Genomic DNA, 19,097 nt, shown 5'->3' on the forward strand with positions numbered 1-19,097 from the left:
CCACAGCTAAGTTTCGTTATCGCCAAGTCGGCCCTGACTGCGCGGCCCTGGCTGCGTTCGTCCTCGTTTGTGCTCCCATTGACAGGAGTGTTCTGCGCAGAAAACCTCATACTGGGCCTGAGCAGGACACTTCTGGTGACGGGAGAACGAACGGGGACGCGCGCAGCCAGGGCCGTGCAGGCGCAATGGCCATCGACTTACAAGTCAGTGATAATGAAACTTAGCCGGAGTGGGGGACTGAAGGATCATTCCATGACGGCGCAGGCACAGGGCGGCTGCAGGGGGCTGGCAAAAGCCCCAGGTAAGTTAAAAAATGTTTTAAGTCACTTCAGGTTTCCTCTAAGAAATACAATGGTTTGCAAAAGTATTTAGCCCCCTTGAAGTTTTCCACATTTTGTCATATTACTGCCACAAACGTGAATCAATTTTATTGGAATTCCACGTGAAAGACCAATACAAAGTGGTGTACATGTGAGAAGTGGAACGAAAATCATACATGATTCCAAACATTTAAAAAAAACAAAAAAAACTGCAAAGTGGGGTGTGCATAATTATTCAGCCCCCTGTAGAACCACCTTTTGCTGCAATTACAGCTGCCAGTCTTTTAGGGTATGTCTCTACCATCTTTGCACATCTAGAGACTGAAATCCTTGCCCATTCTGCTGTGCAAAACAGCTCCAGCTCAGTCAGGTTAAATGGACAGCGTTTGTGAACAGCAGTTTTCAGATCTTGCCACAGATTCTCGATTGGATTTAGATCTGGACTTTGACTGAGCCATTCTAACACATAGATATGTTTTGTTTTAAACCATTCTATTGTTGCCCTGGCTTTATGTTTAGGGTCATTGTCCTGCTGGAAGGTGAACCTCCGCCCCAGTCTCAAGTCTTTTGCAGACTCCAAGATGTTTTCTTCCAAGATTGCCCTGTATTTGGCTCCATCCATCTTCCCATCAACTCTGTCCAGCTTCCCTGTCCCTGCTGAAGAGAAGCACCACCAGATCATGATGCTGCCACCATATTTGACAGTGGGGATGATGTATTCAGAAATATGTGCAGTGTTAGTTTTCCGCCACACATAGCGTTTTGCATTTTGGCCAAAAAGTTCCATTTTGGTCTCATCTGAGCAGCAGGGCTGGATTTCTGGGAAGGCCAGAAAGGCCATGGCCTAGGGCGATATAATCAGATACTAGGGCGATATAATCAGTTAAGATAAGAAGAGTGGCAGGACTTGGAGAGAGAAGAGGTTATATGTCAAAGTAAATCATCTCGTCTGGTCCCGCAGCGCAGCCATCCAGCGCCCTGCTCTGCACTAATAGCTGAATTCCACAGTTCCCCAATCCCTTTCTTCACCTCTTTTACAGCTGTGACACTGACCCCAGCAGTTGTTAATTACTTTCTAACCCTAATTTATGACTGTTTCTCTTTTTTTTCCCCTAGCTAGCAGTGATCTCTTCCCTGCTTCAGTTAACTCTTTCCTGACTCATTTTTTTTGCCTCCAGCTCCTACCATCTATGAGAACTGCCAGAATAAAAATGAAGTTTGCTTCCCTTTCATTGCTAAACTGTCACCTGAGCTGTTACTACCTCTATGCTAGTGTGTATGGTTTGGCATCCTTCTGCTTTCCGGTAGCAGTAGAGCATTGTACCATCTTAGCTATCAGGGAAAGCAGAAAGTTTTGAATCAGGATGATACCATTTAAAGAGTAAGCTTTCTGCTAATAAGCCTTCTTCAGACTTTGTTCCTGTATACTGTCAATATGTTAGAGCACACCACCATATGTACATTCAGCATTCAAAAGAGATACATAGATTTTTTTCAGAATATATAAATAAATGTCATTCAGATGCTTTAAAGTGGAGCTGAACTCTTGCACAGGACAGAAGGAAAACAAAGAAATGTACCATGTATGTATTTAGAGAGTTTAGCCTGTCTAACTCCCCCTCATTTGTGTCTAATCACAAGTTGTAATTTGATCTCTTCCCTGTGTCACCTGACTGCCACAATATCTAAGCTCATTTGAAAGCACAGGATGTTAACAATATGGCTGCTTCCATAAAAGCAGGAAGTAGACACACTGCGGATTTATTGCAGGATTTGTATCGGCTGTAACAAAGAAATGTTTTTCTTTAAAGGTTATGTTGTTGCATATCTTTTAGAGCAGAGAGGAAGTTCTGAGTTCAAGTCCACTCTAGTTACAACTAGAACATCCAAAGTGGGTCTTGAAAGGATGTTTGCTACTTACCTGTTCTCTGTTTTGGATGGGCTTTTCTCCATTGCACTGCCCTGCCACCTGTTTGTGGCTCCGACTGCAACCAGTCGCACAGAGGACAAAGAAGCAGCGCATGCTCTGGCCACTCGTGCTCCTTGTAATTTGTTGTTCCTGCCCAGATGTGCACAGCAACCGAGGCCAGTATAGTGTTATGCATTATTGACAAGTACCGGTAATGCATCAGCATAAATTCTCAAGTATGCTTGCCCAGAACACTATCGGCTGCTGTGCAAATTACAGGTGCACATTCGGGCAGGAGCGCAAATTACAGGAATTATTTGTTGAATGGGGCAGAGCAGCACAACTGAAATGAGCCCATTCAAACCAGTGATTGCTAGTCAGAGTGTTGGACAGAATATTTTTTGGTGGTGGTGGGGGGGCGGTTGGTTGACAGCAGGCCTAGGGCACTGGAAAGTACAAATCCGGCCCTGCTCACCAGAGCACCTTCTTCCACATGGTTGCTGTGTCCCCCACATGGCTTGTGGCAAACTGCAAACGGGACTTCTTATGCTTTTCTGTTAACAATGGCTTTCTTCTTGCCACTCTTCCATAAAGGCCAACTTTGTGCAGTGCACGACTAATAGTTGTCCTATGGACAGAGTCTCCCACCTGAGCTGTAGATCTCTGCAGCTCGTCCAGAGTCACCATGGGCCTCTTGACTGCATTTCTGATCAGCACTCTCCATGTTCGGCCTGCGAGTTTAGGTGGATGGCCTTGTCTTGGTAGGTTTACAGTTGTGCCATACTCCTTCCATTTCTGAATGATCGCTTGAACAATGCTCCATGGGATGTTCAAGGCTTTGGAAATCTTTTTGTAGCCTAAGCCTGCTTTAAATTTATCAATAACTTTATCCCTGACCTGTCTGGTGTGTTCTTTGTACTTCATGGTGCTGTTGCTCCCAATATTCTCTTAGACAACCTCTGTGGCCGTCACAGAGCAGCTGTATTTGTACTGATATTAGATTACACGCAGATGCACTATATTTAGTCATTAGCACTCATCAGGCAATGTCTATGTGCAACTGACTGCACTCAGACCAAAGGGGGCTGAATAATTACGCACACCCCACTTTGCAGTTATTTATTTGTAAAAAATGTTTGGAATCATGTATGATTTTCATTCCACTTCTCACGTGCACACCACTTTGTATTGGTCTTTTGCGTGGAATTCCAATAAACTTGATTCATGTTTGTGGCAGTAATGTGACAAAATGTGGAAAACTTCAAGGTGGCCGAATACTTTTGCAAACCACTGTATCTGCAGATCTCATACACACATTGTTTAATGAACAGTCGTCTGCAGATAAGATCCACTGGGATGGATCTGAAAGACTGAGAGACAAATATCTTTTGTTGCTATCTTTGGAGGTATTTTGTGAACTTTTTACAAAGATTATCTGCAGATTATCTTTGATCTTTCATTTTTCAAAGACGTTTTATCTTGTGTGTACCCAGCTTTAGTATTCAAAATCTGCTGGCCCTCATACTACATGGAGGTGGTAAAATTGGTCAGTGATTGGTCAGTTATACTTGAAAGTGTGTACTAAGCTTTAGGGCCCACTCCTTTTACACTTAAAGAGGAACTACAGTGAAAATAATATAATAAAAAAGTGCTTAATTTTTACAATAATTATGTATACATGATTTAGTCAGTGTTTGCCCATTGTAAAAGCTTTCCTCTCCATGATTTACATTCTGACATTTATCATATGGTAACTTTTTACTGCTGGCAGGTGATGTCACCGGAAGTAGCTGCTGCTTGCTTTTTTTGGCAGTTGGAAACAGCTGTAAACAGCTTTTTCCCATAAGGCAACAAGGTTCACAGACAGGAAACTGCCAGGACCATGATCCTCATAGTTTCCTGTGGGAGGGGTTTCACCACAATATCAGCCATACAGTGCCACCTGATGATCTGTTTGTGAAAAGTAATAGATTTCTCATGGGAAAGGGGGTATCAGCTACTGATTGGGATGAAGTTCAATTCTTGGTCACGGTTTTCTCTTTAACCACTTCACATCCAGACCTTGTTTCCCACTTATGGACCAGAGCAGTTTTGACAGTTTAGCTATGTCCTTATTTAATCAGAAATAACTTTTTCCCTACTTATGACACAGAAATAAAATATATATTGTTTTTTTTTCCAAGACAAACTAGGCTTTCATTGTATGCCATTTTGTTTCTTTAAACAATTTTGTTTGCTATTAATTTTAATGGGAAAAAAATAGAAAAAAAAAATTATTTCTCAGTTTTACCAATTCCAGTTTAAACATAAAAAGTGCTACTGTAGATAAAAAACACAAATTTTGTTTGGCTATTCTTACCGCTTATCACAAAACTTAGATTGTGTTTCTGTCACAATTTATGGTGAAGATATTTGATTCTGAAATAATGCTACAGAGTGTATTTTTTACTATGAACTGAGAAAATAAAAGTATTTTTAATGGTAAAAATCAATCTCATTAGCTCAGGAAACATATATTCCCGTTCACCAATTAGTGCTGCATCAGATAGTGCCATAAATGTGCACAGGAGCAAGCCCAATCCTGCACAGCACTGCTTCTGCTACAAGACATATATCTACTGACTCGTGGCTTAGATGACGTTATAGAGGATGTAGATATACTGTAGTGGTGGATAAAGTGGTTAATCAGTTGCACTCAGTTATAACTGAAAGACAACTGATTTTCAAAGTAATGTCCATGGTTGCCTATGGCCCGGTTCTCACTATACTCTTTTTAACTGGAAGCTTTTTCACAATGCACTGCTATAGAGGACAAAAAAATGCATACTAACGCGTACCAACGCATTAAAGTGAACCTGAGCACGAAACTTAGGTTCAAAATGTCCTACTTACTATTTAGAGAGGGAAGCCTCAAGATCCTAATGAGGCTTCCCTTGGTTGAAACATGCACCCCTGTTGCTGAGCGCGGCCCCGATGTGTGTGTGTGTGGGGGGGGGGGGGGGGTTGCACGCTCAGTTGCTCTTCCAGGTTTAAGTGCATGCAATGGCCATGCGAGCCTACATGCGCAGTAGCACGGAGCCCGCGTATCTGTGCTACTGCGTAATAGCGAGGGAAGCCTCAATAGGATCCTGAGGCTTCCTTCTCTTAAAGGGAACCTTAACAGAGATATGTGGATTTTTTTTTTTTTTTAAACAATACCAGTTGCCTGGCATCCTGCTGATCTCTTTGGCTACAGTACTGGTTGAATCACACACCTGAAACCAGGGCTGTGGAGTCGGTACAAAAATCCACCGACTCCTCAGTTTAGGATTCCACTGACTCCGACTCCTCTAATTTGCATATTACAATCTTGTTGATTGAAAGTATGTAACATGAAATTTGTCTCTTAACTGCCAACGCTTAGGAATTTTAAGACAACTGAAGTGAGGATATGGAGACTGCCTTCCCTTTAGTCATAAACTAAAACTAGTCCTTGGTAAGAGCACTTGTAAAAGATACAGGCCGGAACAAAGAACATCTATCAGGCCCTAGGCAATGTGACTGTGGGTACATGTAAGGGTGATGTGCAGGTACTCTGCAGGAGAATAAGGAGATTCTTCCTCTATTACACATTCTTCATGCACAATCTGAACCAGGTTTATGGGTGATAGACAACACCTCTGTGTTCAATGTGCACAACATTCTCAGTGGATTCGCTGCAGCTCTGTGGAGAGTGCATATGTAGAGTATAGTACTACTGTGTAACAAAGTACACCTGAGACATGAAATTAAAGTTTTATACATACCTGGGGCTTCCTCCAGCCCCCTTCAGGCTAATCAGTCCCTCGCTGTCCTCCTCCGCCACCTGGATCTTCTGCTATGAGTCCAGGTACTTGAGCCAGTCTGGCGTAGTGCGCATGCACACACTCCGCCGCCGGGAGCGTACTACACCTGCGCAGCACTATTGCGCAGGCGCAGAACGCTCCTGGCTGTGGAAGCGACATGCGGCCGGACTGCGCTGACTGGCTGAATTACCAGGACTCATAGCAGAAGATCCAGGTGGTGGAGGTGGACAGCGAGGGACTGATTAGCCTGACGGCGGCTGGAGGAAGCCCCAGGTATGTATAAAACTTTTCTTTTCATCCTTCTCAGGTACCATTTAATTCGTAGTCACCAAACCAAATTTTAACATATCAAATTATTTGATTTCATGAGCAAAGAGAGTGCGTACATTTGCATAAATCAGAATCAACGCAGAATTATTTCCATCTCATTGACCATCTCTATTAGTGACACGGCTACACATCAGGCTTTATACTTACAGCATAGATGTTATTTCGTATATAAGAGATTCCTGTGTACACATCATATATACAGTCACAATCAGATGTGTATATCGGACTTTAAAAATACAGGGACTGCTTTATTGAAGCAGCACAAGTAACTAATTTTGATTGGTTTATTTCATTTTTGTGGACTAAGCACAGCTATTACTCTATGTATAAATTATTTATGATGACTATTATCTGAGAAATAGAACATTTTATCATATTTTCTATTTTAATTACAGTTTAAATTCATTAGGAGTCGGAGTCGGTGCCTTTTTTCCCGACTCCGACTCCAGGCACCCAAAATTGCCCCAACTCCACGACTCCGACTCCACAGCCCTGCCTGAAACAAGCATGCAGCTAGTGCAATCTGACTTCAGTCAGAGCACCTGATCTGCATGCTTTCTGAGGGGCTCTGGCTAAAAGTATTAGAGACACAGGACCAGCAGGAGAGTCAGGCAACTGGTATTATTTTAAAAAGACAAATCCTTATCCTTCTCAGTTTAGCCTCCCTTCAAAGAAAACCCGAGGTGGGTTTTAAAAATCCTAATTGCACACAGAGGCTGGGTCTGCATATAATGCCCAGCCTCTGTTGCTATATCGTTCTCTCCCAGACACCCCCCCCCCCCCCGCGCTCTCTTTGCTTCCCCCCCATAAATCAGATCGCCGTGCTAGCGACACGCAGCGCGTCAATAGCCGGCTGTTTACATGGCCACTGTCACTCTCGCCGATCCACCGCCTCCTCCATATCGCTGCTCCCCGCCTGCGTCCCTTCCCTGACCGCTGATTGGAGGGAAGGGACGCAGGCGGGGAGCGGTGACATAGAGGAGGCGGGGGAGCGCCAGAGAGTGACACTGTGGATGTAAACTGCTTGCTAGCAACACGCTGCGTGTCGCTAGCACGCCGATTGATTTAGGGAGGCAAGCAGAGAGCGCGGGGGGTCTGGGGGAGAACGATATAACAACAGAGGCTGGGCATTATATGCAGACCCAGCCTCAGTGTGCACTTAGGGTTTTTAAAACCCACCTCCGGTTCTCTTTAAAGTAAGCATCTGATTGTGTACCCGAGCTTCGGCTCGGGTATACTTTAAGTGTAAAAGGTCCCTTATTAGATGCCTCTCAGGGAAAGAGGTGTGGTCAGTATTAAGCTACATAAGCACTGCTGACCATCCAGAGGCTTCCCCCCCTACTAAGGTATTTAGCCTTTTTGGGGAGGGGGGGGGGGGGAGGACTTCAGGACCCTGAGCAATAGATAAAAATGAAATTGGTACTTTCCTGGGGCTTCCTCCAGCCCACCATAAGCCGCCATGTCCCTTGGCATCATCCTGGCTCCTCTCTCGGGGCCCACTGGTGACCTCTTTTCCGGTCGGCCCAGCATTTCCTGAACGGTGACGCTCTGTGTCATCACGGCGGCCAGCTTGACAGTCCTGCGCATGCGCGGTTTTCTAACTAAACCGCGCATGAGTAGGACTGTCAAGCTGGCCGCCGCGATGACAAGTAACGGCCCGTGTGATGACACAGAGCGTCGCTGTGCAGGAAGTGCTGGGGCGACACTCGGCCTGGATGTCGCCCGGAAATGAAGTCGCCAGCGGGACTGGGAGAGGAGCCAGGAGGACGCCGGGGGACCTAGCGGCCTATGGTGGGTTGGAGGAAGCCCCAGGTAGGTACCGATTTTTCATTTTTATCTACTGTTCAGGGTCCCTTTAAGATGGTAAGATGAACTGTCAGACACACACTTTACTTTTTCTTTTTTTTATGAGATAGAACAAGGAAATGTGTTGTTAAATTATAGTAGAATACTAGCTTTAGTGGGAGCTCGGGTCTGTCAGGAATCATTTCCTCATGCTTAAGGAAGCAACCTGAGCTACCATGAAAGCTTGAAATTGTATACTACTGAGCCACACTAAAAAGGTATCTATTGAAGGGGAATTCCGCTTTTGTGAGTTGTTGTGATTATCTTTAATAGTTATGAAGCATCAACATTTTATGCAGTTTAACTTCATATATTGAAATGATTAATCACAAACCTTTCAGCTTGATTTCTCGCTTTTATCTGCATATAGGGCTTCCATGGAGCTTCTAGCAGAACACAGTAGATCCACATGTCAGAGTTTGCAGGTAGTTTCTGGATTAGTCCAGCTGTTGAATATGAACAGCTTGAAGAACTTATAAATACTGTATTGAATCTGACTGCTGTTTTGCACACTATACTTTTAATAAAAAGCCTGAAGCAGGAAAGAAACAAAGGTTCTCACTGTCCGCAGGTAATTACGCCTGTTGCAAGTTTCTGAACTGTGTCAAAGCAACAGTACTGGAAAGAGAGTACAGAAAGTTCTGCTGCCATGGTTGCAAAAAAAACCCCAAAAACATGTTTTGATATTCGTAGCTTGTTGCAGTCTCAATGGAGAGATAATTTTTAATAGTGTCAAACTGCAAAGGAGTAGTACCTATCCCTTTAACACTACATATTCCTGCCTCTACTACTAACAGCACAAAACTCATCTAGTTATGGAGTGAATGGAGGTTAATGAAAGTGTCTCAAAGTTAATCAACTTTGTTTTTTCAGGTGACAGAAAATCAGGCTTAACAGAGGCAGCTATGAGTGATGTAATACACCACGACTAGGCCTGACCATGATCATCTGGGAGAATAATATGGATGTGGGAGTGATTTATAGAAAATGTGGTGTACCTTCTACAGGTTCCAGCTATGCTTTGCTCTGTTGTTCCTGATAGCTGTCTTTGTGCTGTTTAATAACATCAATGTGGTAGAGGTAAGTGGTTTATCACCTGGATGTAAAATGTGGGCTGCAACTGCTTTATTTGTTGCCCTTGAATGTAAATTTCAGCAGACCACACGATGGATTACAAAGTGCTTTAAAATACACCTGAACTGAGAGGGAAATAAAGGCTGCCCTTTTTTTTTACTTTTAAACAATACCGGTTGCCTGGCTGTCCTGATTTCCTGCCACTAATGCTGGGCATACAGGACTCGATTTTTGCCGCTCGATTCCGCGCCTGATTGTTTTACGTGCTCGATTCTGCAGGTGATTCTCTTATCTTTTCCCATTGTCCTCCATGCAGAATCGAGCGCGGAAACGATCGGGCGGGAGATCGGACATGTCGGAAATTATTGAGCCATTTAAAGGGACTCCGAGCAGTGCAGAAACTATGGAAAGATGCATATCATTTTAAAGCTCTCTTTCTCCTCTTTCCAATGATATATAAACCGCCGCCCTATGCCTTTTAGTTTTCGCTATTTTTGCGATTGAAATTGCTGCAGCCGCGATTTCAATCCATCTTATCCAATCCAATCCATATCCATCTTCCCATAGTTACATTGTATTACACAGGGCGACTTTTTCCTAAAGTCAGCAGCTCCATTCTGCTGAATGCAGCTGCTGACACTGGGGAAAGTGTCGTCCTGTGTAATACAAGTAACTATGGAAAGATGGATATCATTTTAAAGCTCTCTTTCTCCTCTTTCTGGCGACACCTAAATCGTTGCCCTACACCTTTTTAGTTTTCTCTATTTTCGCGATTGAAATCGCAGCCGCGGCAATTTCAATCGCGAAAATAGCGAAAACTAAAAGGCATAGGGCGGCGGTTTATATATCATTGGAAAGAGGAGAAAGAGAGCTTTAAAATGATATGCATCTTTCCATAGTTTCTGCACTGCTCGGATTCCCTTTAAATGGCTCAGAATCGAGCCGCGTATTCCCAGCATAAGAGGCCATAGCCCATGAACAAGCATGCAGTAGATCAAATGTCTCTGACTGGAATTTGACTGGATTAGCCACATGCTTGTTTCAGGCGTTGGATCCAGATACTAATGCAGCCAAATAGATCAGTAGGACTGCCAGGCAACTGGTATTGTTTAAAAGGAAATAAATATGACAGCCTCCATTTCCCACTCAATTCAGGTGTCCTTTAAATGTGAATTTCGATTAGAGTATAGTGATTCATGTGTGATTTTGCTCGCACAAGATTGAACATAACATTTTCTCTTTCTTGCTTCCCGTCAGCTCCATTTATAATCATGAGAAAAACAAAGTACACTCTTTTTGACAGTTCTAAAAAATAGAATTAGATAAATACAATCTCAGATGAACAACATATGTCCTATTATGCCATGTCTTTATTTAACAAAGACTATGTCAAAATGCTAAAGCAGTATGTAAAAAAATACACTCTTACCATGTTCATAGTAATTAAGAGGGTAAGTAGTAGTAGTAGTAGTAGTAGTAGTAGTAGTAGTAGTAGTAGTAGTAGTATTAGTGTCTGGAAAGTGTAGTGGTTAAGGCCACCACCACTGACATAGGAGACAAGAGTTTGAAACCTGACTGAAGCCAGTACCTATTCAGTAAGGAGTACTTGGGCAAGGCTCCCTAACACTGCATTGTGAGAGCACTCCTGTAGTGGCTGCAGCCCTCAAAAGCTTTGAATCTGACAGGGGAAAGGTGCCATACAAACATTAGCATTATTGTTATTGTCAGGTGTTGATAATCAAATGCACTTAATTACGTGAATATCATCAAGTGTAACAATCTCTTTATAACACCAGAAGTTTTGGCAGTTTATTGGTTTGGAGTGTTCAAATATGTACTACACAATGCCACAGAGAAAAAACATCAGCAATGAACAAAACACTAAACTAATGACACAACGGCCCTTATGCTGTATTCACAGTGGTGCGTTGCATACCGCACCTGTTAGCATTGTGAACTGCAATGGAGACTGGACATAAACTTAAAGGGGAACTTCAGCCTAAACAAACATACGGTCATCAAGTTACATTAGTTATGTTAATTAGAATAGATAGGTAATCTCTTACCCACCCTGGTTTAAAAGAACAGGCAAATGTTTGTGATTCATGGGGGCTGCCATCTTTGTCATGGGGGCAGCCATCTTTTTGGTTGAAAGGAGGTGACAAGGAGCAGGAGACACAGTTCCAACTGTCCTGTGTCTTGATTACCCCTCCCAGCTGCACACGCTAGGTTTCAAATGTCAAATTCAAAATGTAAAAAAAAAAATTGCACCAAAACAGCAGACCGAGAACAACAAAATCAGAAATCCCATCATGCTTTGCACAGCATCAGGGGAAAAAAGCCCGGGCAGTTTTCTTCTGTGCAGCTAAAAATGAGGCTTGTATAAGAGAAACAAAGTTCTGATGCTGTGAAACTGTTAAAGAAACACCAAGCCTTTTTAGTGCTGCTGATTCGATTTTTAGTCCAGAGGTTCACTTTAAATGCAAAGCCTGCACGCAGCGAGGTAGAATAACGCGATCCATTATAATGCTGTACTGTGCACAGGCCCATAGAATTATATGGGAAGTGAGTTGACATGCAAAATTATTCTGCAACACAACCAAAGATACAATTCACTTTTTCTCCTAAGTTTTTTTTCTTCTAGGAGATGTTTCATTTTCTCTTTAAACATTTTGCAATTGAAAAAGTACTATCACAATTATTTTGAGTATACTCTTGCAGGCGGTTTAAAATGCTTTTTATTGACAAGCTGTGAAAATATCACGTAGGAGAAAACGCTGGAGAAAAAGTTAATTGTAGATGGGCCAACGTCTTTTGCACAAATAAGGCCAAAAGGGAGATATTTGGCTATGAGAACAGTGCACATTTGGTGAAAACCAAACAGCATATTGGCACCTCATTCCAACTTTCAGGTATGGAAGACCAGGAGTGATTATTAGGGCTTGTTTTGCAGCCACAAGACCTGTGCATCTTGATATTAGATGTCATCTGTGACACTGCTATAGCTTGGCTGAAACTGGGTCACCCAACAAGCCAATTATCCTATGCACTTCACGGAGAGACTAAAAAAGATAGGAATCCAGGTGTTGCAATGTTCTATTCAAAGTCCAGACCTCAACTCAATGAAGATGCTGTGGTGTACATTAAGACACAAACAAATGCCCATAAACCCCAGTGAACTGAAGCAATACCATAAAGAAGAGTGGGCCAAAATTCCTCCACAATGATGTAACGTCAAATACAAAGGGTAATGCTAAAGTTTGTGTTACAAGCAATTGCACCATTGGGTGTTTTTACACATGGCTTCTCAATTTGGCCTAATTTTTCAGAAATAATGATTAAAGGTTGAATTAAAAACATTTTAGAACGTGCCAAGGACCAGACATTTTCTTTTTTTTTTCTATCATGCCCCAATACATAAAATATTAGAATGGTAATAGGGTATACAGTATAATCTCATTATAATAAACTCTGATATAGTAAACATTTGGGTGTAGTAAGCTACGTCTCCAGATCCCAACCAATCTCCATTATAAGTCTTTATGGGAGCAATACCTGCTATAGTAAACCCGGATATAAAAAAAACTTCTGCTATAGTAAACATGTTTTTTGACCCCTACGTGATGCTGACTCTGGATATAGTAAACGGCGGTGCATGCGTCATATGTCAGTGGTCGGTGCATGCGTCATATGTCAATGTGAAACACATGGTTGGCTGCTCTCTTCAGGCTGGTTGCAGGTGAGTTGATGCCTGATAACATTTGTAAGACAAGAAGAATGGCACCAGTGCTGGATACTGTATAAATAAGCAGCCTGGGGAAAATTAGTGATTATATGAATATAAGCAAAAGAGAATGTAGCGTTACCACTCCCACTTTGCAATCACCGAAACCAGTATCCTCACAGTCCTCCCACCGGACTGTATGCACTCCCAGGTATCTTTTCCCTTGTTAGTGATGACGCTCCTGGTAGTGTGTGTGGAGTGCAGTACAGGCTTCTTTCAGTTGTAGTGCAGATCAGAGTGGGCCTACTGGCTGCCAAACTATGGAGAGTGGAAAGGAGAGTGCTAAGTGCCGCCTGCAGAGGTACTTGCATTACAGATGCGAGTGGCTTATCATGATTGGCTGCATTTTGAAGAGAGGCTTCATGTGAGCAGAAAGCTTCGCAGGAAGTGTGCTGCAAATCCCGCCCACTGAGGTATTGGAAGTGAGTGGCTGCCTATTCAGTGACAGCTGCAATTTTTAATGGGCCCTGGATACTGTACCAGCGATTTGTCCAGCCTGGCTATGCAGCCCTAAGGCATGCTTAACCTTGTAGACCACCAGATGTGCAAGTGCTTATACTGTACCTCCAGTGGGAGGACAGAGTTTTCCTTTGAGGCAGATAATGTACCAGGGCATGCTGAGCTAGTTCTAGGACAATGTCTGATATAGTAAACCACTTTTCCCAGTCCCTTGGAGTTTACTATAATGAGATTATACTGTACTTTGTCTCGTGACTGTATGTTGCAGTTACATTTTAACCTAATGACCATAGGTTGAAAGGTACCATACCTAATGCTGGGAATACACGGACCGATCCGGCGGCTTGATTAGCCGCTGGATCGACTCCCGCCGCGGCCACCCGGATCGATTCCCGCTCGTCCCCGCGGGCGCTTCCTTATCTTCCACTCGATTCCCTGCTATTGTCCGCCCACGGGTATCGAACGGGGAATCGATCCACGCGGTCATCGGACCTGTCGGATATTATCACTCAAGCCATTAGCGGCTCGATTGATAAGGAGCTATCGCTCCGTGTATTCCTAGCATTACAGGACACCCTTAATGGCTCAAATATTCACCATGGAGACCCCAGTGACCTGTAAGTTTGTGGCATTGTGAGCACTTCCTCCTCAGTATCTGTGACAGGAACATTAAAAGAATCTCTGAGGCCTCTTGCACACTACATGTGATTACGATTTTTTTTTTTTTTTAATACGATCCGATTTTTTTTTTTTTTTTATTCCGATTTAAAAATAGTACTGCATGCTGGTATGGTTTTTAATCGGAAACAAAAATCGGATTGTATAAAAAAATCGGAATCACATGTAGTGTGCAAGAGGCCTAAATGTTAAAAATTCTAGAAAATTAAAGTACATACTATACTTACATTTTTCCAGTATTTTTTCACTTTCTTTAACCTATTCCTTAAATTAATGTCACACAGATGTTTGGCATTACAATAAGGAATGGTCACTTGCAAGTATTTCTGAGCTAATGCAAATTTTTGTGTTAATATCGTGCAAATTCATGCAGTTTGAAAATGGATGTCAGTTGCCAAACTGTATTGTATTTGATTAGTCCATTTTCAGGCTGCAAACATTTGCATAAAATTAGCTTATATGGTTGCATAAACTGGATTAGTAATGTATTTGTTTGACCATCATCCCTAATTAGAACTGTTGTAATATTGAACTGCTTTGCTGGCTCCTTCTGGTGGTGTTAAAGCATGACATTTGCTTTGTAGAAAGTGGCAGGTGGGCACTGTTTTCAGTAGCCCTATTATATTTGTATGATAGTCATACTCAGTGGCGTCGCTAGGGCCTTTGATCGGGGCACCGGCCTGGAATCTGTTGCCATGGTGCCCCGGATAGATACAGTAGCAGGAGGGGTCACTGGGCGGAACGGCGGGGGGGGGGGGGGGGAAGCGGACAGTTACAAACTCGCCTCCGATCGCCGCAGACACAGCCTCCAGCTCCTTCCAACTTCCTCTTCCCCGCGTCCGTCGCCTTGGTTACAGCGCCCCCTGTGATGATGCACAGGGGGCGCTGAAACCAAGGCGACAGACACCGGAGGAGGAAGTCGGAAGGAGCTGGAAGCTGTGTCTGCGGCGATCAGAGGTGAGTTTGTAACTGCACGCCGCAACGCCCAGCTCCCTGCCTCCTTACTCCCGCCTCCCTGGGGGAAGCTACCTATCTAACCTAAACTGGAAGAAGCTACCTATCTAACCTATACTGGGGGAAGCTGCCTATCTAACCTATACTGGGGGAAGCTGCTTATCTAACCTATACTGGGGGAAGCTGCCTATCTAATCTATACTGGGGGAAGCTGCCTATCTAATCTATACTGGAGGAAGCTGCCTATCTAATCTATACTGGGGGGAGCTACCTATCTAATCTATACTGGGGGAAGCTCCCTATATAATCTACAGTGGGAGAAGCTACCTATCTAATCTATACTGGGGGAAGCTATCTATCTAATCTATACTGGGGGAAGCTATCCATCTAATCTATACTGGGGGAAGCTATCCATCTAATCTATACTGGGGGAAGCTATCCATCTAATCTATACTGGGGGAAGCTCCCTATCTAACCTACGCTGGGGACAGCTACCTATCTAACCTACGCTGGGGACAGCTACCTATCTAACCTACGCTGTGGGAAGCTACCTATCTAACCTACACTGTGGGAAGCTACCTGTCTAACCTATACCAGCCAGCCGAAGACAAGACAGAAGCCAGGTGAGGGGCTTATATATGTGAAATGCTGCCTATTGAATATGTCTAAGTTACGCCACTGCTATGTTCATGCACATTTGGCCCCACCTTTGACCACGCCCACTTTATGTGACATAGCCACGCGGCACGCTATGTGCGCCTCACACTCATTCCCTCTTGGTGCCCAGCGGTGTCCCGGATCTCACAGGAACCTAGAAACGCCCCTGGTCATACTTTTGTCAGACTATTGCTAGTGATCCTCATTTGAACTTTGAAAGAGCCAGGCCTCCACATCATTCCTCCATGCACTTCCACCCTTAGCACTATATATTGTTGGCGTTCTTACTTAAAGAGACATTGAAGCCTCAAAGCCCCACTCCGCAGCGCTATTCCCCCCCCCTCCCTCTCCTTCCCTCCCTCCCCTTTGCAATATAGGCGGTACAGGACAGCGATCCGTCCTCTACCGCCTCAGATAGGCTGCAGCCTATCAGATGGTGGTGATCCCTGGCCAATCAGAGGCCGGGAATCGCCGATCTCCTTTACGGTGCTACTGTGACAGCAACGCCGTATAATGTAAACACCGGGGATTACGTCCCCGGGTGTTTACATTTAGCCTGCGAGCCGCGATCGGAGTCTCGCAGGCTGTTCACGGAGCCCGCCACCGTGAACTGACAAGAAACTTTTTTCCATGGAAACACAGGTGCGACCAGCCGCCGCCTATCGGCGTTGGCTGGTCGTAAAGTGGTGTTAAGGTGCTTTATATAGTCTAATTCCAAAAAAACTTTTTTTTTCCACTACTAAATTGCACATAGATTGTATGAATTCTTGGTATTATCAAAAACAAGCATGAGACATATTTAGAATGTGCTTAAAATGCATATTTCTATTGATGTGCAGATCTGTGGATGGGCACTACATTTCACAGTTCTGAAGCCATAAATATTGTTATCCTAATTTTAGAAAAAAGACAAATAAATAAATAAATATATATATATATATATATATATATATATATATATATTATAATTTTTTATTTTTGTTTATTTTACAGCATCTAAATCGCAGTACAGGTCTGGAACCAGGCTGGACAGAGATAAGAAGAGATACAACTCGATCTCAATCACCAGAGAGCAAAAGGTCACACTGCAACTATGAACATCAAATTTTGTCCAGATCTGAGCAGGAGGAGCAGAAACGCCTGCTTAAAGCCCTTGAATGGCCAGGCCCACCACAGGACCGAGTTGTTTTTCTAAAGAGCAGCGATGCAGCGCACAGTCACTTTGTGATCTTACAGTCTCAGTCAGTGTTCAAAGTGGGGGATGTCATGGAAGTACTGGTGAGGATGCATGATATTGAAGGCCATCCAAAGCAATATGGAGGAGACTACTTGCAGGCAAAAATTCACTCCCCTTTACTGAAAGCTGGGGCAGTAGGAGAGGTGGTTGATCATCAGAATGGGTTCTATAGTGTATATTTCACTTTATTCTGGCCGGGAAGGGTGACTGTGTCAGTAACCTTAGTTCATCCGAGTGAAGCTATCCAGGTCCTTCAACGCTTGCGTAAGGAAAGAGCAGATAGAGTTTACTTTAAGAGTATGTTTAGATCTGGTGCCACCGTTGAAACCAAAATGTGCAATGTTTGCTTGCCCAGAACAATGCCAGTGTGCAACTACACCGACCTGAAAACTGGAGAGCCCTGGTTTTGTTACAAGCCTGATAAGCTGTCTTGCTCAAGTCGTGTCAACCATGCTAAAGGTGGCTACCTGAAAAATCTTCTGACCTCTAGAGAAAGCATGTTCTTTCAAAGGTATTTTTATTAAAGCTCAAAATATGTTTATTACTGGACACTTTACAATTCTGAACTGCTTTTTGTATCTAATATGGATCTGTCACTGAATTGCCTTCTGCTGGTGCTAGCTGATTAACGTTGTTCTCTAAATGATAGAAATTAAGACGGTGGTGAATTGGTTAGTGCTCTTGCTACGCTTCACATGATCTTATAAGTATGTTGTATATCTCCCCAGGACATTGATGTGCCTATAGGTCTTCTTCCTGTGCTTGTTTTGGTTGATTCCTTCCCACAATTTAAAAAACTAACACTTCCAGTCACCACCATTAGATTTTAGGTATATTGATAGATGGGAATGGTTCTAGGTTTTCTGTAATGGGGCAGCACGGTGACATTGTGCAATGCTGGGTCCCTGGTTCTAATCCCAACCTGTTCGAATCCCAGCCAGGGCACTATCTGCACGGAATTTGTATGTTCTCCCCGTGTTTGTGTGGGTTTCCTCTCACATCCCAAAATTATACAGATAAGTTTATTGGCTTTCCCATAATTTGGCCCTAGACTTATGCATAGACCTATGATTATGGTAGGGATTAGATTGTGAGCCCCTCCGAGGGACAGTTTGTGAGAAGGCAATATACTCTGTACAGTGATGTGGAAGATGTTGGCACTATATAAATATGAAATAATAATAATAATTCATTATGTATTATGTTGGCGTTTAAAGACAATTGGAGGTAAAGGCACATTAATTTTCTAGTCCTAGGCATAAGTACACTGTAAAACTTTGTATATTATGTTGAAGTTCTGTAAAAACAAATCAGGCTTATTATAGACATTTTAACCAATAGTTTGTCTTTTTTATGAGCTTTTTGGGACAGTCACTTTAGACAGCTGTAGAAGTGAAAGGAAGAGAGAGGGGGGAAAAGTCACATGCTGCACTGATGTAGAATTATGGCTTGTTTGCATTAGGGGTGTGTGCAGTGGTTTTATGCGCTACTGGAAATTAATGGTCACTGCATCACTCCCAGTTTTACTTGAAGTGACACTGAAGCCAAAAAAAAACCCTCATGATATAATGAATCGGTTGTGTAATACGGATAATTAATAGAACATTAGTAGCAAAGAAAATGGTGTCATATTTTTATTTTCAGGTACAGTATATAGTTTTTTTTATAACATTGCATTATTCTCTAATAATTGCAGTGTCCACAATACATTCAGCATTTTAAATGATTTCACAGAGCAGGCTATGACCCTTTGAACTTTTCTCTGCAGATAAAACATAAAGCAGAAACAATGAGACAGTTGAGATAAGAGCTTCAAAAGACAGTGCTGTTCACGACTTCATAAAGTCGCAGAGCTCGCCGAAGCTCCTTTGCATAGATAACTGAAGTTTCTTAACTCTTCTTGTACTGGAAACAATATGAGACTCATATCTGTGCTAATAATGTTTTATTTCTTAGCAGTACTACACATACAAATCATTATATCATAAGTTTATTTTCACTTCAGATTCCCTTTAATGGAGCAGCA

At 43.0% G+C, this 19,097-nt stretch overlaps 1 protein-coding gene across 3 annotated transcripts in view; it reads left to right on the plus strand.

Moving 5' to 3' along the window:
- Nucleotides 1-19,097, plus strand: part of NXPE3 (neurexophilin and PC-esterase domain family member 3) — a 41,681-nt gene that overhangs the window by 14,215 nt on the left and 8,369 nt on the right. For 2 of the 3 annotated variants that reach the window (XM_068265318.1, XM_068265316.1), the window contains exons 2-3: nt 9,102-9,308; nt 16,828-17,582. In XM_068265318.1, the coding sequence (XP_068121419.1) occupies nt 9,216-9,308; nt 16,828-17,582 (848 nt within the window). In that variant the 5' untranslated portion in view covers nt 9,102-9,215. Of the gene's footprint in view, nt 1-8,639; nt 8,654-9,101; nt 9,309-16,827; nt 17,583-19,097 lie in introns of those variants that run through there. The other variant, XM_068265319.1, reaches the window with a different exon arrangement.

Source organism: Hyperolius riggenbachi, chromosome 2 (assembly GCF_040937935.1).
Source record: "Hyperolius riggenbachi isolate aHypRig1 chromosome 2, aHypRig1.pri, whole genome shotgun sequence".
In the NCBI taxonomy this organism is placed as follows: Eukaryota; Metazoa; Chordata; class Amphibia; order Anura; family Hyperoliidae; genus Hyperolius; species Hyperolius riggenbachi.